Below are 23,136 nucleotides of genomic sequence, written 5' to 3'. Positions count from 1 at the left end.
GCCTTGAAGATATAACTACTATTTGGAATTTATGGGCATTTTTACGTAGGTGTGTTGCACCAACCATGTTTCTTATTTTAAATGGATCTGTTTAAATGTTAATGGTTTAAATAATGGTTGTTAAGAGTGGGATCTTAAATTTTTAAAGGCATTTAATTCCAAGATTATCTTTCTACAGACGACTCACTTATTGCAAACTGATATAGATAGGCTCAATACTAAATCATATTTTGTTTTATCTAGCTTTCGTTATAATCAGAAAAAGGGGATGGTTATTTTGTGGAAAAATAGTTTACCTTTTCCTAAGATTGTTAGTTCTTATAATGATGATAAGGTTTGCTTTGTTCAGCAACTTTTGAAATTAATAAGACATTAAATACCTTTATTAATTTATATTGGATTCCAAAAATAAGATCTATGACTGTTAGCATATAGATCAAATTATTAAAATTACAAAAAGTAACATTATCTTGGCAGGTGACTTTAATTGTATTCTAAAAGATGATGACATTAATGCCATTAAAATAAGAAGATTATCTCCTACAACTAAGGAACTAATTACATATTAAAAACATACACAAGTTTGCAGATTCAGATTCAATTTATTTCACCCATAACTCGCACAGGCATGGAACTCAAGCTAGAATAAACTTTATATATTAATTGATCTAATAAATAGTCGAGACAATTTTAAGCTTGTATCTTGTCTTCTTTCAGGTCATAATACTATAACTTTTGACTTAATCCTAAAACATAGTAATAGTAACCCTATTTAATGTATATCTGCCTATATAACTAATCTAAAAGACTTCAAAATGTTTTCTTAAAAGAATTTCAGACCTTTATTGAAATTAACCATACAAATGATATATCCATGATATATTTATGGGATGCATTAAAAGCATTTCTACATTGTAGAATTATAACCTGGTATGCTTTAAAGAGGAATAAATGGGACAAAGACCTACTTCAGCTACAAGAAAAAATAGATAAACTAAAATGAGGCACTCAAAAAACAAATAAAAATATGGTAAAAAAAATAATCTAAGTAGTAAATATTTATAGATTATGATTCGTAACACTATAATTAATCTGGAAAAGTTTAAAAGAGGCAATTATTCTCTTAACCCTAAGTATATGCATAAGTTGGCTGCCAGAACAAAATTATTTAATAAATCCAGACATATTAGAGAAATATATTCTCCAAAGAAAAAGTAGATGGTTACTGAAATTGAAGATATTTTGAAAGAATTTAGAAATCATTTAATGCAATGAATTGTAATAACCCAATAATGGACTCTCAGGAGGAAATTAAAATGTTTATAAGAAATTATACCAAAAAAATTAACTGATGATCAAATGAAAGTTATTGATAGACCTATTTTATTTTCTGAATAAAAAGCTCAAATTAATAAATGAAAACTCAATATAGCTCTTGGCAATGATGGCATTAGTTCTGAACTTTATAAGTTAATGCCAAAAGAAGCTTCAGACATAGTACTGTTTTTTAAGTTAGTTAAAGACTGGAAAAATACTCTTATTTCTCCAGTACTTAAGCAAGACAAAGACCCTGTAAAATGTTGATCTTATAAACCAATTTTTAGGTTCATAGGTTTAGGTTCATAGGTTAGTACAAGGCTAACTGCCTTTGCGAGCCATTGTAAGCCTAGCCATTTATCCCTTGTGAGACTCAAACCCTGCACCTTGTGTTTGTAAGGCAAACACCTTAACCATTAGGCCACCCTCCCCCTACTGCTAAACACAGGTTATAAATTATTCATGTCTATTAATGCTATCAGATTAAAACAGTTTCTTCCAACTTTGATTAATGATGATCAAACTACCTTTATTTTAAATAGAAATGTGTATGATCACATTAAAAGTATTCTAACCATAACAGATTATGCAAATATAATAAATGAGAACTTAACCCTGTTAAGTCTAGATATTACTAGTGCCTTTGACTTGGTCAAACGGAATGATCTCTCATTGGTTCAAGAAGAAAACAATTTCTCAAGTAATTTTATTCATCTCATTAAGCAGCTATATATTAATTGCCCTGCTTATGTAAAAATAGGCTCATACACTTCAGAATCAATTAAGATTTCTGAAGGAGCCAGGCAAGAATGTCCACACTCTCCTCCACAATTTACTTTAGTTATAGAAGTATTTTCTAATTTGATAAGATCATCTTCAGATATTAAAATATTTAGATGGATAAGAATTTAACCTCCAAGATTCAATTGTTTGCAGATTATATTCTTATGACTCTTATTGAGTGCAACAATTCACTTTCAACAGTTTTTTCATTCAATGGAAATCTTTCAAAAGAAATCTAGTCTCAGTTTTAATGAAATAAAAATCTTACCTACAAACTTTAACATTATGGACATGGAAAAAGGATTTAATAAATATATAGTCCAAAACAATAAGATAAAGTACTTAGGAATAACACTGACTGATAATAAAATAGTAATCATTAGTTATAACAATAGTTTAACTTCTATAAAAAGATCTTATAAATAAATGGAACATTTTTTCTTTACAATGGATGAAAAACTTTCCATAATTAAAATGATTATCTTACAAAAATTCTATATATTTTATAGTCATTACCTTTACCTCCCCTTAGAAGTTGTATAAAAAGTTTTATTCTCTAATACTAAAATTTACTAACATTTTTGTGATATCCTAACAAGCCCAGAATAGGTTTAAACCATCATATTAGAGACTGGTCAACAGGTGATATTGGTCTACCAGATCTGGAATTCTACTCTTTATAATCTATTATCAAGACAATTGAACTTTGGTCAAACAATAGTTATTCTGTTAAAAAGAAAGAATTTCAAGGAAGCCTTTGGACACAATCTAATTGTTCTAAACTTTCAAATCATTATTTATTTTTAAACAATTCTTTGGTTATTAAAATAATATTTCTTAAACAATTTTAAGTAAACAATCAACTCTTCCATTTTTTTCTATTATAATACCTTGAAAAACTTAATCTATAGAAATCCAGCATATAAAGCATGGATTTTCTTCAAGTTTCCAATAGCTTATACACAGAATATCTTTTCCACATTAAATTTATCCACAATGGTCACTTTTAAAGACAATAATTTGATACACTGATTTCAGACAATGAATACAAAAATTGCATTCTGTTCAACATGTAATTAAGAATTTTGATTTGGATGAAGATATGTGGTTGCATGTACAAAATTGCAGACAAACAGTTGAAGACAGAATCAATGGTAAAATATTCTATTCCTAAGCTAACTGACCTTGTATTTTGTTTGATACAGCCATAAATATCTGGAAAAGGCCTGCTTTCCAAAATTTATAAAGTGATAAAATATAATAAAGATTACTACTGGAGCTACTTTAAACTCATAAATAATAAGGATCCTAATGATTAGGATAAATCATCATCAAAACAAACTACCTGTTCACTTAAATGGAGATTATTTACATGAACGTTCTTATACAGGTGTTTGTTTACATCACAAGGAACTGAATTAATATCTAAAAATAAGACTGTTTGCTGGCGATGTAAATTAGACCTTAAAGCAGACTGGCAACATATGTGTTCTGACTGTCCTATACTTTAGCTACATTGGAATCAGATTAATTTATTCCTACATACTTTTTACTGATAAAGTTTATTTAACTAAATCGTTAGTTTTATTTAATACTCTTAATACCTGACTGTGTTACAAGATTGAGATAACCTTTGTTATAGAGCAATCTAGCAACTGCAAGAAAAACTATAACAAGAAACTGGAAGGATGATTCTACTCCTTCCTTCAATGAATTTTCAAGAATCGCTACTGAAGTCAGTCAACTGGAATTTATTACTATTAAGTCAAGGTCTATCAGAATAACTTCTACATATAATTCTTGGAAAAGTCTAAAAGAACTATTAAACAAACAATGATTAATACTTTCAGAACAATTTTATCTACTGAAATCTTTAGAACATTTTTTTAGTAGACACTCATGTAAATAGTTTCTTGTGTTTTTGAAATTTATTTATTATTTAGTTATTTTTTTCAAGTTTGCCAAATATTTTCTTTTAATGTTCAGTGTTATCACTTGTTTTCTTATTTAAAATTCAGTAAAAAATATTTTCAAAAAAAGATGGTAAAAATAGTATATCAGAACTGCTGCTCTAGGAATGCTAATGTTCTTTATAAACATAAGCTGCATCTTCCAGGGTCACAGTTTATGTTTATGGTAATAGATAAGAGTGTAACAATCACAACATTTCAGCTTGGCAAAATCAACTTACTATGAAGGAACAGATGCGGACAGTAAAATGTTGTGCATTATTTTTTCCACAACCCAATGAATATTTTTATTACGTGAAATGTTACTGTTACATATATTATCCATTATATGTCATACATTTTGTATTACAGTTGATTCAGTATATGTAGAATATTTATTACCATCTATGAATAGTCATTATTATTGGCTACTTTTTATCTATGACTTTGATTGTATTGAAAGCCACAATAAGTTAAATAGTGGCTATTACGCCATTTACTTAGCTAAACTGAAACCAGTTTGCATATGTGAACAAGTTTTATCCATTTTATTCTTTTGGCTGGTCTTATCAATTTGAAAGAATTTAATAGTAAGCAGTTTCATTCACTGTTGGAAGGTCTTTTGTACTAAATTTTGTATTGCATCTTGGACTGAAATTCATGCTTATGGGTAAGGTGAGGTATATATGCCTTATTTGATATTGCAAATAGATAAAGCCCAAGCCATGGCCTTGGTGAGCCACATTCAAGTAATTGCTTGGATGTTTAATGGCAGTTAGGGAGGAGGCATTCCCAGGCTGGGTGATGAGTGCTCCAATCTAACACACAAGGCAGGGGTGGGTACAGGTTCACTCAGGGGGCAAGTCCTTAGAGGAAAAACACTCCTAAGCAGCAGTGTGATGTTTTATCAGGAAGTCTCAGTCACCTCACCAGCCCTAAATATGGGTCACAGCTAGTCTGGGAGTGGGCATTTGGGTGTGGGAGACCTGTCAATAGGAATGGGCCTAAGATCAGCTAATGGTCAGCCATGGGGAGCCAAAAATGCCACAAAAAGTCTTTCTTTCAACAAAATGCATTCATGCACTGTTTGTACTCACTTTTTGCTGAAAGCAGATTCATCTGATATATTTGTACGGTAATGTTTTTTCTCTATGCAACAGATCAGTAACATTTATCAGGAGAAGTTCATACTGAAAATATGATGCAATTCTGTTGTCCTGATGAAATAATGAATGTTCTGACAATTATTACTACTATTTTACAGGTTACCATGGGAGCATTAAACTCATCAACTTTTCATTCCAGACCACTCTTTTAAGTTTTTCCAAGTGCCATAGTTCAGTGAGTCTTACTAGAAAGGTTCATGGAGGACAAAAGACAAAGCAGACATCACAATGAATACCATATATGCTTTACGTTGTAACCTGATGTCTATTCAGCATACTAGATCCAATGCAGAACACACTGCTGAGACCAATAGCCCATTTTCCTCCACACATCTGCTTGTTTCAGTTGGCAAATCCATACTTTCATTTCTGCTTCTACTTCTGCCTTTAAGATGCTGGATTTATTATATATAATATAATACAATATAATATAGTACAATATAATATAATACTTTATATATAGTATTTACATACTATACAGATTCCTCCACCCCTCTCTCTCTCTCTCTAGCAGGTTGCGAAGGAGTTACAGGGTTTACTGGAAATATATGTCTTTGATGAATTACTATTTTTTTAAGACTGAGACTGATCTAAAGGACGAAATTATTAGTTTGGAGAACAAGTTGCTATCCATACCTTGTTTTTCTGATTTGGTTAATGTGTATCAACAGATGCTTGACAGATTGCACTCACTGGATGATAGTCTCGAGGCTACGAAAAAACGTAAGCTTATACGTGATATATCTGATTTTCAGAGGGGCCACATCTTTTATTGGCCTAAACAAGATTCTTCTTCTGTGAGTAAGCCTTTTGGGCAATGTATATAGAGTAATGACTTCTATGAAACTGGATCCCTAACTGTGAGTGTTTCTGACTCCTTACCCTTGGTTTCTTCTGTTATGTCAGCCCGTTTGTCCAAGGACACGCCCATAAATTCTGACGCTCCGGTGACTTCCATGCCAGAGACTGGTACCAGTGCGCATGTCAGTGCGCACGTTGTTGTTGAGTCAATGGAGAAGGAACATCTTTAAAGATGGATACTTCCATTGTTATACAGCAGGCCAATAAAGGGGGCTCTGTGGTTCTAATGAATCGTGAGGAATATCTGAAAGCTATGTATCCACTGCTTGATGATGGGAACGCTTTTAAGTGTATCTCTTTTTTAGACATCAAGAAGTGTATTAGTAAGGTTAATATGTTTATATATGACCTTCAGGTCAATGGAGACATTGATCTTGATCTTTTTCACTTATTTACTGTACCTTGCCCAGTTGTTCCACAACTATATGGGCTGCCTAAGATACACAAGTCATTGCACAATCCCCCTACGAGTCCAATCGTATCTGGCAATGGTTGGTTGACAGAACCAATTTCCATCTACTTCCAGAAGCAATTACATCCTTTTTTGTTAGGCTGTGAGAATGTGTTAAAAGATACGACAGATTTTATATTGAAATTTAGGAAATAATATAGTCTCTGTGTTACTACGTTACCTCAGGGTGAATATTTATTTGTCACCCTTGACATTTCATCTTTGTTCACAGTTATTCTTAATGATTTTGGAATTGAGGCTATTAGAGAATTTCTGACTGGCATGGCTAGTATGCCTGCCAGACAAATAGAGAATATTTGTTCTTTATTAGAATTGGTGGTGCTGTGGTAGTGTTGTCGCCTCACAGCAAAACATTGTGCCGTTCGATTCTCAGCTAGAGCGTCTTCTGTGTGGAGCATGCGTGAATGGGCGTACCTTCGTTTTGTGTGTCAGGGCTGGCAAACTCGGCACATAAAAAATCTACTGCCAATCATTAACAGACCGGAGTTCCGTTGTGGCGACCCCTAAGCCGAAAGACACAAACAAACATTAGAATTGGTCCTCACTATGAATGTTTTTTTGTTTGATGACCAGTATTTCTTGCAACTCACTGGTGCAGCAATGTGTGGCTAATACTTATGCCAATTTGGATCAGTGGGGAACCAAATATGTATGTAGTGATGCTAATTTGTTAAACAACAATGCTTGTTTTTATCAGCGTTTTGTTGATGATTGCTTCCTTGTTTTGAAGGGATCATCTAGTGATTTATGTATCTATTTAGATTATTTGAATGGTACAAATACTTTTTTGAAATTTAAAATGATATATTCTGAAACCAACATTACTTTTTTGGATTTATGTATAGAGTTGAAGGAGGGCTTGATATGTACGAGTATACACAGGAAAGAAGTACATGCTGGTAGATACCTTCATAAGAACAGCATGCATGCTCCCCATATTTTTAAAGGGACAGTAACTGTGCAATTTAGTAGAGCCAGTCGGCTCAATACAGATGATGGTGTCTTTTTAACATAGCTTGAGGACATGAAGATGGACGTTTTGCACAGTGGCTATGATTCAACACTACTTTGTGACTTAGTGGGTAAAACTGTAAGAGACAGGGTTGTGTCACTTAAACCAATTTTTGTATGGAAAATGAATTTGATACACATGTGCATATGGAGATTGACATGGGGAGCTCAACTACAGTTAGGTATGTGACAATGTTTAATATTAATACCCAGGCGGTTAAGCATATTATTGAAAAGAATTGGGTAATTTTGATGGCATTGCCTGATGTTAGGAATGTGCTAGATTCTAAATCCCATTTTTCCTATAGGAATATGAGAAATCTGAGAAATAAATTATGTTACAAAGATTTTAGTTGTAAACATACCCCCTAATTAAGTACAATGGTGGGCACATTTTGTTGTATGGACTGCACTTGTTGTGTTGATATTTTAGGTAAAGGTAGTGACATTTATATTAACCCTGTCCCTTGATGTGTCTTTAACTTTAAGCAATTTGCTAATTGCACTAGCACTAATGTGGTTTATCTGGCTACTTGTCTTCAATGTGCTTCATTTTATGTGGAGAAGACCACAAGAAGATTAAAAGATCGCATCACTGAACACAAGTCTGAGATTAGGAGGAACAATGATAAGAACGCACTTTGTAAACACATTTTGCGTTGTAGTGCTCATAAGTTTATGTTTAGGGTTATAGACACAATCCATATGCTCTTGAGAGGTGGTGACATTAATAATCTTTTAGAAGTTAAAGAATATGAGTGGATTTTGAGGCTAGTTGCTGATCATCCACCTGGTCTTAACAATGATGTCACTTTAAAGCCTATTTTAGTGAAGTTACAGCAGAGTAAATTTTGATGAATTTTTTACTTTTTATTTTTCACGTTTTTGTACATGATTTTATATATATTGTTTATTCATTTTATGACTTTTTTGTGATTTTATATGTTGCTTTTGTCATCTGATCGGCTGGCTGTGATCATGTGACCTTTTTTTGGCTCCTATTTAAATCTGATTGTTGTGACTTTGAATTTGTATTTAGCACTGAGGAGGGGTGTAGACCTGAAAGCTTTGCTGTTTTTTGCATTAAAAGTTTCTTCTCAATGTTGGTGTATCCTGTTGCTGCTTTTTGTTTCCAGTTTTACAGTGGGTACTTGCTTTGGACTTTATTCACTGGAAATATCCCTTAAGCATACATACAGCAGGCTCATCCAATAGGCGGTCTGAGTCCACCCAATACATCCACCATTTATTTACGATAAACCTGACTACCACCTCTGGCCTTGTGCTGTCAGTAAGTGTTATGGGTATCCAGTTTTCTGCATATATTTCAGCTTGCATAGTGATCAGTCTGAAGACAAGTGCTTCAATGTCGTAGTTTGTAAGCAATAGCCTTACAGTCTGTAAACCCTCCTCCGCTGACATCCTGCTGGTCAGTGTTTACTCTCTACTTCCTAACAGACACTGACACTTACTCATACTGCTCTTACTCAAACTATTTTCTTTCTCTTATATTGTTTCACTTCTTCTAGACTTGCTTCTCCCATTATTCATATCCTCTTGTTTTTGCATGCTATCAAGGAAGTCACCCTTGGTCTCCCCCTTCTTTTCTTATTTGTCCTTGCCCATGACAGTTACTACACCACTTTCATCTCTGAGGTAGTATCTGTACATAGTCAACACTGACTCAGTGCACTCAACTGTCTCTTTAGCATGTTTTTATTTTTCTAGAGAAGTGCCAATGCGAGTAAATATATATGTATGCAACAGTGAAGTCTTACAGTTTGAAAACCAGTCTGTGGGCTATAGTTTTTATATAAATTATAACTATTATGGCAGCCTAAAACAAAAATGATTGCCCACTATAATCACTCCATTTTCTTACATGGCAGCAGTCCCGTTGATACTTTCTCCTTTAACTGTGCTCCTTTTATTGTTTTTAGCAGTTCACCATCTCCCTTCCTTAAGTTTATTTCTCTTCTTGTGTAACCACTTTCAGTTCTGAGACAGTATTTTTCCGGTACTGCACTCATGCCCTCTGGCTTACTTTTTCTCATTCTTTTGCTGATCTGTGGGGGTTGCGGAGGCCTTTAGACTTTTTTATTTCAAAGTCCAGAGAAACCTCATTACATTACACAGTTGTTCAGTCAAGTCCAATTTTTTATTGTTATCACCATTAGTCAGATCATGGTGATATTAGACTAACTCTCCTACTAAAACTGTGTCCCAGAGCAACAAAATCAAGACTTTCATCTACTAGTACAGAGGTCTTTTAAACTATATTGTTCCTTTTACATATCTGTCTCAGCAATTTTATGAAGTTTTCAACCTGCTTCATTCACCCTTGCTAATGCTTGGGCTGTCTACCCTACTCCCAAATCCAACTCACCCCCTCCAACTCAAAATGTATATGGTCGCATGTTTACACAATCTTTTGTGGTTACTAGTTATGTTGGTGTGTTTGCCCTAGTTTTTGGCACTTAAAGACATGCAATAAGTGGAACAACCTTTCCTCCCAGTTCAACTTTTATTTGTACTATTGGCAACCAAATAATTTTGTGATCAGACTGGTGATTATCTTTATGTGGGGTGAATTTTTGGTATTTCTGACTACTGAGATTCGCATCTTCCACATTATTTGGCACAGTTTTGTTTTACGGGCTTAACGGAACTAAGAGGCTGGATTGGAGCTCACTTTTGTGTTGGTTGTGTTCTCCTGTTTTCTAGGAATTATTTATTTATTTATTTATTTATTGACATTTGTTAACCAGGTTTGTCCAACTGGGCTTGTGGCCCATTTTCAGTGGAGACCCGAGGAGAAAAGCCCCAGTAGTACATTTAAACAAGTACAACTTTAAACAATATTGATATAATAGCAGTTATAGCAAAAAGATTCACATATGTTGGGTTACATGCATAAAGTTGTATTAAAAAGAAGCTAAATAACAATTTTACATTGATATAGTTCAATAGGTCAACAATAAAAATATTTTGTTTGTATAAAATTATGCAAATGCATAGTAGACACATTGGAGAGAGAGGTGAATTTTTTTTGGACTTGGTTTTATCTCTTTGCCTCTCATTTCACTGTGATTTAGGCGATAACAACTATGTGCTTGGCTTGCTTAAACTTTATATTTTACACTATTTAATTTTTTTTTGCCAGTTCCTGTTTTGTCAGTCTGTTTGGTGGACCACAACATTTTTTGCTTTGTATGGAGGGTGATTCACAGCAATCCAGTCAGTTGGGATTAATGGGTGAATTAACTCAGCCTTTAGAACTGTTGACCCAACAAGTTAACCATATAAATGTTTCATTACAAGCCTTACCATTTTCAGGCTTGAATGCTCATTTGGATATTAATAATGTTTTTAACAGTGAGAGAGCTGACACTTCATCAGATGGTATACCCGAGACATTGCTTGGGTTAAACAAGAATGGAAGAAGAAGTTCCAAGAGCTTAAGGGATGGATGACACAGGAATTTTATTTTTCAATGAGAACAGCCCCATTGAGTCTTAAAGACTGTGAGGATAAATTTAAAAAGCTTAGAACTTAGCAAATAGATAATGCTTACTTAAAAGAATACTAAGCGTGCACAGATTTCCAAATGGATGAGACTTTATAAATTTCACTTTGGGGTTTGAAATGGTTCTAAAAAATATTTTGCTCTCACAGATATTGTTGCTTGTCTAGTCAGGATGTAATAGATGAGTCTTTGTGGGTTCTGTTCAAGCAGCTTTATTGTACACAAACACATCAGGATTGAAACTTAATAAATTTAACTTAGATAAACATATACAAACTAGCTATTAAATTCATACATGCTCACTCTCTGATTGCACTCTCAAAATGGCACTGAAGCGAGCATGTGCTTGCTATTTACATGCACATTCAGTCCTTGAAATGTTTCTTAAAGATACAGCACACACACACTTTTCTACATCCTCCTTCTTTGAGAAATAGGGCATGCAATATTGACAACATCAGGTGACATGCAATAAATACAAATAATTTTTTATCATGCAATTATACAGAACCAGATACACATGCAATTATGTCCAGGTCACTGTGTATTTCACACTAGGTCTGGAAATACAACCAAATCATGTGACATAAAATTTAGAATTAGATTTAGCAACTGGGATGGTCTCTACTGAATGTTCAACCTTAAGGACATCAGGAACATCATCCGAAATTAAAGTAGAAGTTAAGACACGTTCTGCAACAGGAACATTGCCTGGGATGCTCTAAGATCTAGAGTCTGTATCACAACAACAATGCTGCAATACTGATTTTGGTACAGGAAAAAGATGTCTGTGATTTCTCCTGTACCCCACACCCTCAGATTCTATGTAGTAGGATCTCAGCATGGTACATATGCCTGTTACTTGACCAATCCAGTCAAAACCTTTTGCCATTTGTATCCTCACTGTCTCTCCTCCTTTCAATAGACAAAGAAATCTGCTTGATTTATCATAAATGGACTTCTGTAAAGAATGCTTCCTGAATAATTGGGCTCTAATGGTTCTGTTGTTCTTAGCTTTAGGCCTCAATAAACTGAAACTAATATGCAGTGTTGTTCTGGTTTGCCTGGATAGAAGTCACTGAGCAGGAGAGTCAAGTACATCACAAGGTATGTTTCTGAGATTAAGTAATTCCAACAGCAAAAACAGATGATCCGGACCACCAGGTTGATAAAAAAACGTAGTTTAATAAAATGCAGTAGGTTAGTGCTTTCAGGTTTGAAAAACCCTTCTTCAGACAACATATAAAAATTTTGAACACCTTTTAAAATACATAACAACCAATCAAAGACTCAGTAAGAAGCCCTCCTCTTTTTAAAAAAAGGCTTGATATGAATGACACCATTCAAGCCAGGTGCTCTGTCAGCACCCAGATTGATTATCCATCTAGTTTCACTACATTCTGTTATATTTCTCAAATCACCCCCCCCTCCTTGTTGTATGAATAATCTGCAAAACCATAAAAGAAAATACGTGCCCAGGTTACTGCTTTACATGCTGATACAGGGCATTATGTGTATTGGCTGTACGTATAGCTGACATATGTTGTAACACCATGTCTTTCAATCTACAGTTCATTTTAATGACATAAAATGAACAACACTGCATACAGTCAGCCAAGTATATAATATTGCTGGTCAAACAGTCAGTATATTGATTCAGTATATTGATTCAATGAATAGCTTTTTCCAGACAGTGGATGAATCAATATGTTGTTATGTCTAATATACTGGCAAGCTTTGCAATGCCTGCAGGGGAATGTCCTCATAATGCTTCTTAAAGATACAACACACACACACTGTTCTACAGATATGTTTAACAGACATGGTACTGAGTTACTTGAATTTATTAAATTTAATTTTGAACTGACTGAGATTTTAATGAATGAAATTACTACTTTAGAACGGGTTATTACAAATGATTTGTTACTTTCTAAATACCAAAAAATTTTGAGAACATTTTTAAGTGTGTGAATGATCATGCTGCTCAGGTTATTAGGAGAAAGGATAAAAAGTTGTTGGGATAAAGTAAAGAATATAAGGAAGGGAGGGCTTACTCACTAGTAAGTAAGATGGTTACACAGGACAGTAATGTTGGAAATGAGACAACAAATGTTTCCAACATGCCCACTGAATCGGATAATGTAGATACTGTGACTAACTACAAGCATTCTGAACTGGATGCTGTCCCTTTAGGGACACACTATGGAACCGATTCCTCCTATCTCAAGAGATCAGAGAGAATAGGAGTCAGAGGGGAAGGGGCCAAACCTTAACTCCGAACCAGGGCAGGGCAATGAGAGGCAGGATGAATGTCAGGGGGAGGGGCCATATATTCAAAATGACTCGGGACAGGTAACTGTCAATCGGATGGATACCATTATGGTTAAAAAGATGGTAAGGTATTCATATATAAGGGATTTCATATTTTTAATTACTCTGATCTCAATATTGATATTTCCCATTTTACATTATTTAAAAAGGTTTTAAATTTGTTCCTAAGAAAAATAGGTATCATTACTGAGGTAATTCTAGATTTAAAGCTTTTTACAAGGAAATGTTGCCTGTCTTTTCTTAACAGGGACAAAGTTAATAGCCCTGTTACATCGTCTTTAAAGAAAAAAAGTAGTCCAACCCCGCACCATGGCTGACCATAGAAAATATCATGATTAAAAGGGATAAAGTCTGGAAAAATTGGTATAAAAATAGAACTCAAATGCCTTCCAGAAATTTAGAATCTTAGAAACCTTGGAAAACTCCATGGCAAACAGGATAAGCAAATATACTATACCAACTTACAAGACAAGCATAAAAACAACCCAAAACATTTTGCGTCATCATTAAATAAACTATTCCACCCTGGCAAGACCACCACTCTCTCTCCCAAAACAGACAATATGATAGACTCTATCCCACACAGTTTAATTCCTACTTTATACAATAAATATTACTTCTCTTAGACACTAATACATCCCCCCCCCTCCACTCCTCTCCAATCAAAACCACCCACAGCTCTTAGGTTTTAGTCCATTACCTACCTTGTTCATAACGAAGTTGATCCTTAAACTAAAAACTACTTCCATAGCTGTAGACCAGCTTCCATTAGACTACATAAAAATGGCCATAGAAATCACAGCCTTCACTGTGTCCATACTAATTAATAAGTCCATAGCAGAAAAATAAGTCTCATCACTATGGAAAAAATCCTACATCATACCACTGTACACAAAGGCAACATATCTACAAAGTTTAATAACTACAGGCCGATAGTGATTCTATCCTCCTCTCCAAAATATTAGAGAAATGCATCCATATGCTGCTGATACAATACCTAACCTCAGGTAATTTACTCTGCGAAACATAACCTGACTTTAGGCCCCAGCACAGCACCCCTACTGCTATACTACATTTTACCAGTATAATAAACTAACATATAAACAGTGGTCTGCTTGTGTCCACCATGTTCTTAAACTTGTCAAAGGCATTTGATACTGTCTCACAGCAGCAACTGCTCGTTCGACTCTCCTCAATAGGACTTTCACAGTACCCCTTGTTGTGGTTTCTTAGTTACCTGTATGGCAATCAACAAACTCTTAACGACATTAACAAACGATTCCTGCTATCTATATGATCTATACTTTCACCACTATCTTTATTCCTAACATCAAACAGGCACGGACTACACCAGGATTTTTATTTCACACTGTATTATATGTAACCGTGGTTGGTCCAGTATCCTATCATATACTGCAACAATCCATGGAAGTATTACTTGTTTGAATATTATTGTTAGAGAATAAGTAATGTGTTTAACCAAACTATCCTACATTTGCTTAACTTTACCCTAGATCGCATTGTCTTTTTTGTAATTTGTGTATTATACCACTGTTTATTTTTCTGTATTTACTGCATTTTTCTATGTGGATATTTTCTCCCCGGGCCTCTGCTGAAAAAGGGCATGTGTCCAGTTGGACTATCCTGGTAAACAAATGTAAAATAAACAAATAAATGGCAACAAACCTGCTCATTATTTCTAGCAGTTACTGCAGGTGTCCCTCAGGGCGTTATCATGGATCTGCTCCTATTTAATATATTAATGACCTCCATACATCCACTCACCATGCAAGTTTAGTTCAGTATGCAGGTGACTCACCATTACTATGTGTGACCTTAACAATAAATAAGTTCCAAGACATTACCCAACAATCTTTCTCCTCTTTAGAAACCTGATGCAAAGAATGAAACCTGATACACAACCCCAAGAAAATGAAGTTAATGCTTTTTACCTCCGAAAGTTGTCAAAATAAAAAGCAATCTTTCACCCTAAAGTCATCACATAATACTGTCATTGAAACTGCAACTCACAGTAAACGTCTAGGATTTAAAATGGATGGCAATCTCAATATGACCAGCATATGCTGCATACTATTAAATCTATATACAAGAAACTAGGCTCCCTTTATAGGATCAATGAATTTATTACAGATACTGCCAGAAAATCTCTAGCCACCACCTTTTTATTGCCGACTGTCTTATACACCGCTTCTGTCTTAACAAACTAATACACAAAGAAAGAAACTTGCTTACTTTTACAATAATATAGCTAAGTTTGCCACCAATCTCCTTCATAGGACCCACCACTGACATAGCTTAAAATAATTAAACTGGCTTGAACTACACAACTATCTAACATATTCACAGCTAACTTCAGCACTCAAACTCATTTATCATCCAGAAAAATACCCAGCACTAGAAAACATACTACGGCCCTATTGTCCAGCAAGGGACCTCCGTTCTAGTAACAAATTCTTATTACTTACAAATAAGTCAAATAATATTGCAGGAGAATCTCTATACTCTAAATACATTGCTAAATTCTGGAATAGTATACTGACATAAATAAAACTCTCCTATAAACTCAGTTTTAATCCACTACTTAAAAAACATCATAACCAGTCCTGGTCCTGTACATGCTCATTACAACATTAAGACTTTGTGTTCACCATACAGTACTCTTCAAATACTCTTCTTAAACCGAATACTCACAACCTTTCAGTGAAATGCACGTAGGCTTTCCATCTCTATAAAATCTTAGAATGTAGAAATGTAACTATTGTTTGTGTATAAATGAAAATAGAAATGTAACTACTCCCTGTTTAACTGAAACTCAGTATAATGCAGTGTAAGGAAGTGGAGCTTTTTTCCCCGGGCCTTCACTGAAAAGGAGTATTACCCAGTTGGACTGTCCCAGTAAACAAAGACAAACAAATAAATTAATTAATAAATAAATACTTATTTCATTATGTTATGCAAAAATGTCAATGACTTTACTTTCAAAGTCATCTATTTTTGAGTCAGACACATACTTTTACTACTGTCACATAATAAGATGTGGTTATCTGTAATTATACTACAATAATGCATATAAGACTTGATTTTTTTTTTATCTGAAACTTAGAACATTTTGTCTAATTTGTTTCACACAGTTATATGGCATGGATCTCAGTTAGTTTACTTTAATTGCTACAGATGCTATGTTGAGAGTCCATAAGATGAGGCGAGTGATATCCAAGTAATATCTTGATGTATTCTGTATATAAACTGAGGCACAGAAGGTGATCATACCTCTCAACCTCTTAGCCCAAGAAATCTGGATGAATCCTTAAATAATGGGGGGACAATGGCCCAAAAATAGGGACACATTTTAAATATTGCTCTTATAAACTTAGAAAGTAGCTAGAATGTGTGTGTATTAAAATGTATTTTCTAAAGGATCTGAGGTCTGGAACTCAAATGTGTGTCAATTATTTAGTGATTTCATCCCTCAAATCATCCCAGTGATTTACCTGAAAATCACAAATTTTATGAGGAACAGACCAAACTTTTGAGGAAAAAGTCTGGACATTATGCGAAAATCTGTACAGCTGAGAGGTAAATGATTTTTGTGAGACTGACTTTGTTGATTCCTTTGAAGATACTTATTAGAAATTCTAACTCAGGAATGCACCAGATTTAGGGATATTTGCTTGGAAGAGCTGTAAAATACTGATGCTGCATGACTGTTCACTTGACTCAAGGTTTAAATGAAAGGGTGGCTGGCATAATAATAATAATAACAAAAACAATACTCTTACTACTAATAATAGTTACAATAGCATGTTTATGATGATGGTGATGATAATACCAACAATAATATAGCAATTATGTCAATACTTGCCACAGAGAACAGTGCAGCATGCAGAGAATGACCTTTAAAGCTTTGTGCCCACTGGCAGCAATGACAGGTGTTAGCACACACTGACCCTGTGCAGGATACAGTACGTTATCAAGAGATGGTTATACACAACAATGAAGTCAAAATTCTGGATGGAAAGGAGTCACAGCTGCATTATGTTTTACTGCACAACAGGTATGGCCTAACTGAGATATGTATATAGCTGCTTAAATAAATGTTTTAATACCTATATTTTTTATTTACTTGTTATAAGAATATGAAAGTAGTAGATGTCAACATGCACTAAAGATAAGGAAGATGAGCCTGACAAGGACCCAAGGAGAGTAAAATCAGATACCAATTTCAGCAACATATCCTGACTTGGATTCTGCATGCTGAATAGACAACACAGTACTCTGAAACAGCATATATGAAATGACTACATCCCAAATTGGGTTTGACAAATGGAATAACTGACTTTGGAGACAAGAGACTGAGTAACCAATACCAGCTTGCCCCATCCTGAGGCATGGTGTTGGGTGAGGTGTCTTCATCTATTCTTTACACTGGCAGCATGGCCTAGAGGTGAAATCTGGTCAAAACATGCAACACAGTCTAGCCAAGCAAAGCAGATTTGCAGAATCATACATCCACAGCTTATGTAGCTTAGTGGCCGTTTCACCATGCTTGCTCGGCAATAGATGCAGGGAGTTAGAAGAACACTAAATATCTCCTAACCCTGTTGAATGATGGTTACATTTCTGGTTCTCATTTTTCTTGCCTGGTATCTCTGGATGTGAAGGAAGAGGAGGAATTACTATGCTGGTAAGGGGTTAGTGACCAAAAATGCATAAAAAAGCATATATATATAGCTATGCTGAATTATGTTACTATGTGTTATAGGTGGAAATCATGATTCTTCTACAAAACCCTAATGCTACACTCTGATGAACCATATACTCAGCCAACACACCACCAAAACTCAAAGTGTTTATGCAGGGATACCAAGTCCCTCTCCTATCCCCCCTACACACACATGCCATTACTTACATACACTAACTCCATCACCATGAAACTGTGGTTAAACAAACACGGAAGCACCACCGCATTAATACAATGGAATACACTATGATGAATCATAAAACTGACAAGGTGTAACACAGCAAGCTGGTGTTCATCACTTCACATTTTGGTGATGGGGAAAAGTCAGAATTTCCTGGAATTAACTTCAGTTCTCAAATAATGGTGCAGATTGTTAATTATCACAAAGTAGGCTTACATTTAAATGACATACAGTCTTGATGCACTGGATATATTCATAATATCTGACTGGATATGGAAAACCAATGACACACAAAAGGAGCCATTTCCTAGTCATGAATTGCAACAAAAGTTGTTAAAATGGAAATTATTAAAAAAAATGCTAGTGCTATGCATGCCACTGGGAGACTTACCTTACAGATTTCTTCCTGCGAGTACTCTTCTATATCTAAAAGCAAACAAAATGAACTTGTAAAACATTTCCTCAAATGCATGACGTACAATAAAATAGGTTTAAGAAGATATTCAGTCATTTCAATAACATTTGCCTAAGGGGAAACAGGTATACTGAGTTTTATTGTGATTAGTCTAAAAAAGAAAGAAACATTAATTCAAACTGTATTATTCGGCTTAAAGCAAACAGTTCTTTTACTAAGGATTATTAAACTAAATGAATGTCAAGTACGAATTAACTGAAAGAAATGTATCAGAGTGCAGTGATCATTAAAAGGGTAAGAGAATATAGTTAATAGAGTCTGACACCACTGTTAATGATGCAGTTCTCATTGCAGTTATGCTGAACTATGGGGCTATAACGGTACTATCGGGAATTACTTCCTTCTGCATTTGTGGTTCCAAGGTTTCTGACTGCAATAGATCAAATGAGACCAATGATAAAAGTCTAAAATGGAAACATTTATGGGCTTAAACTGTACCACTTCATTTGTAGAAGGTAAAAGTGTTTCCCTAAAATAGTTTCAGTAGGAAAGTAGCTGTAACAATGCAGAACTCAATCTGAGACTGCTCTTGTTTAACCCAACGCATGCCTGCAGGGTATTCTTGTGTGGCCTTGAAGAACAGTTATTTGTTATTCACAGATCTATTAATTAATGCAGTGATTAAAATACCTTTAAGATCCGACACTGTCACATACATTTCTGCAAGATAAAATCTGGTTCTACAAGCTGATGATCTAAGGGGAAAAAAATCCTTTGCACTTGATGTATTATAAAAAACTTTATGAAAAAACTACTGGCACTGTGGCACACAGGAAAGGAGTCCTAAATACGGTTCAGTCATATGATCTGGGCTCAGTTAAGGGACCAAATCCCTGCAAAGCCTGGGGGGGGGAACTATTTTGCCTACCTCACCTATTAAAGTAGGTAATAAGGGTTCTCTGCTCAGAGATACTGACCTGAATGCAAGCGAAGGACTTGAGCTCTGTAACATGAATTGTGATGTAATTGCACACTGAGTACGAGGCAGGACAAGTAGAGGGATATAACAGAAAAGCTCTTTACAGCTGACCAGTTAGAGCCATACCAATCACAAAGGATTTTCTTATTTAAGGGACTTTGGTCTGTGAGGGATATGCAGGTCGTATGCCAAGGATGTCAGTCTGGAAGGTGAATTTGGAGCTCTAATAGATGGCTCTGGGCAGCCAACTGCAGAATGAATTAAGAAATATATCAAAGCAATAAAGGTGAGAGTAAAACAATAATGGCTAACTGAGTCTAAAAACAATTAATGTAAAATAAGCCAGTATCAGAATTTATTTAATCATGGAATGTTTTTTAAACCATGCAAGAAAATGCCAGCCTGAATGTCAAGGTCTGTTAATGAATCCAAGTCAGAAGCATGCAAGGTAGAATTTTAAATATCTGGATTCAGTCTACAGTAAGATGTATCTTGCCACACAACACTATGTGACTGTTCGATCTATACATGATAAAAGTCAGCTTTGAAGAATTGGTCAAGCATTTGCACACGAGAATGGACACTGGTGGGACAATGATGGGCAAAAAAGGATTTATACTGTGTCTTTTCTGACTTTATTTTGCTCTTGCTGATGTTCTTAAAAGTGTTCAATTGCATTTATTACTGTGGGTTAGTAGCCTGATTAAATTAAGAACAGTATTCTATTGAATTGCTGCTTTATTTATATATATATATTTTTTCTGATGTGACTGTGATTTTATGCACTTTGAATTTCTAATATCTCTGCACATTTTAGTATAGGCTAGATCCAGTCTTACTGAATCTAGACTGTCTTGTGTCACTTGAGCAGTAAAACCAGCTCTTCACTGAGATACTTTAAGATTTGCGCCACTGTTACTTCCACAAAACTATAATTGCCTGTTTTTGCTCTTATATTGCACCTTTAATTTGTATTGCATTATACTGTCCGTTTGAATTGTTGGAACTGTTTTTGGCCACACTTTACTGTACACTGTACTAGTTCAGCTGTAGCATAGCCCAGTACCAGGTTTGCTGTTTCTGGGTCTGTTTTGTAACTTCTGAGCATCAAATTCAAGCTATCTTTGTTGGCCAGGGCCCTTCTGTTACCTTGTGGGAGGAGAGTGCTGTCTGAGTCCCATCCAATCAAGGGTGACTGGACTACAGCTCAGAGAGAGAGAGTGCGTCCTTATAGGCTAGTTTGAGTTAAAAGGGTTATTTCCTGTTTTATTTAAGCACCGTGTCTGGGCTTGCTTGCATATAGAGCACCATCGTGCACTGCCATGAAGCATTAGTTACTGTTGGTGGTTATAGTCATAAACACTTTGCTTGTGGTCCTCCAGAGGTTTTTCGTGGCCCTGCTCTACTGTCAGATAGAACACTAAGTGTAGCCTCAGAGGTACCAACACACCTGTCACCTACTAGTCATTCCTAAGTGTGACCTCAATTCCTGACCATATAAATTTAACTAATACTATGGAAGTACAATTTCCCACAGCTTCTCCAGCCAGCTTGGTTGACATGGGCATCCTGAGACAGTTTAGTAACTGCCTCATGTTCACCGACAACCCTGTACTCCTAGTCCACACAACTCAACATGTGAGAGATGCAACGATATTAAGAACCTTGAATCCATGCTCTCTCACACACCAGTCAGTGCATATGACAATGAGCGGGTTGTCAACATGCACACCTCACTTCCTACTCCACCCAAACCCACAACACACATACCTATGCAGAGGTCCTCAACAGAAACATACCTAAACACCAGAGACCACTCAAACACAAAAATCACCACGCTGCACATAATACTTCCTCTGCAGTACATAATATACATAATAGCCCACACACCAGTGTCTCACCTGTCAAACCCTTAAGGCTAAACACAAAACCAAACATACTAGCCATAGGTGATTCCATCGTGAGACAAGCACGTCCTTCTCACTAGGCTGGATAAGGAGAAGGTCATTGTCAGCTGTCTGTCAGGTGTCAGGATCTGCCATATCACATATGCACTGATGTCTCTCAACAACAGGTACTGTTATGACTCTGCCATAGTCCATGCTGTTGTGAACTACTTGAGGTGTACTTCTCTGTACTATATAAAGAGAGACATGACTGAGCTCTGGGACTATGTGTCTCAGGCTATGTCCCTAGTCTTAAGCAGCATTTTGCCTTCACCTAGGATGATGCCTCAGTACAAACAGAAAATGACTGACTTCAATAATTGGCTTAGATTCTGGTGTCACTCTAAGGAGATACAGCACCTGTCAGCCTGGGATGACATGATCGACAGACTTCGATGCTTTGCCAGAGATGGTCTTCATCTGTCACCCCTGGGATTTCAGCTACTGGCCAAGGTTCTTGCCACCCACATAGTGCCTTTTTTAGGCAGTGTCTCAAGGACAAAATTGCCAATATAAAAACTCCATCTAAAAACAACCTCAAGGTTATGCTGCCAAATGCTAGGAGTCTTAACATGAAACGATACTGACTGGAAGCAGTCCTCCCCTTGAAAGACAGACATTTGTGCAGTCAAGGAGACCAGGTTCAGGGCTGTGGAGAGCACCCTAGACATATTAAGCTACACTTCCTTCCACACATTCAGACCACAAACTGAAGTTGTGAAAAGTAAAGCAGGTGGAATATCAATATTCATTAAAGATAAATATACCTCCATATTGGTTAGACCTCATGATTCCCTGGAAATACTTCAGGTGCAGTTAACTGTTGGTAGGTCACCTGTTCAAGTCATTGCCTGCTACAGGACCCCCTCCATGAATCAGCACACCCACTCTGCTTATTTGGATCTACATGAATCTATCAAGATACATCCAAGCACCATGGTTTTGTGCAACGTTAACTACCCCTCCATTGACTGGATAAATTACTTGTGTGCAAATTCACTTGCTCAAAGGTTCCTCAGCTTCATTAACTCCAATGCCCTGGACCAACTGGTTGATAACCCCACAAGGGGCACCAACATGCTGGATCTAGTGGTTACCAATATGGGGGACCACTGCATCTTTCCTATGAGGTTCATCTAAAATCACTATCACTTTATTTGGCTTCATACAGACTACTCAGAGGTGATCTCTGCCTTGCATATAAGGAAATCTTTGACACTGGTTTATTAGAAATACTACATATCCGTAAGTCAAATGGTACATGGGTTACTCACTCTAAAGGGCCTTAACTTGGTATGTGACATTACTAGAACCTGGAGGGACAGATTTGTCTCCCAGAGGTTACTGCACCTTTGTAACAGACTCCCACTTCATGTCAAAGACGGCACCTGACTGGCCTCTTCAAATGCAATCTGGACGATTGGATGGGTAATTGTA

The 23,136-nt window shown here is 35.7% G+C and overlaps 1 protein-coding gene across 2 annotated transcripts in view; it reads right to left on the bottom strand.

The window, feature by feature from the left end:
- Positions 1–23,136, bottom strand: part of EPHX2 (epoxide hydrolase 2) — a 3,146,492-nt gene that overhangs the window by 2,008,839 nt on the left and 1,114,517 nt on the right. For both annotated transcript variants that reach the window (XM_044062350.1, XM_044062351.1), the window contains exon 9: positions 18,751–18,785. In XM_044062350.1, coding sequence (XP_043918285.1) covers positions 18,751–18,785 — 35 coding nt within the window. The remainder of the gene's footprint in view (positions 1–18,750; positions 18,786–23,136) is intronic.

This window comes from Protopterus annectens, chromosome 2.part1 (genome assembly GCF_019279795.1).
Source record: "Protopterus annectens isolate FY-2018-M chromosome 2.part1, PAN1.0, whole genome shotgun sequence".
Classification (NCBI taxonomy): Eukaryota; Metazoa; Chordata; order Ceratodontiformes; family Protopteridae; genus Protopterus; species Protopterus annectens.
The sequence above is the reverse complement of the archived record's forward strand: the minus strand, read 5'-3'. Positions and strand labels throughout refer to the sequence as shown.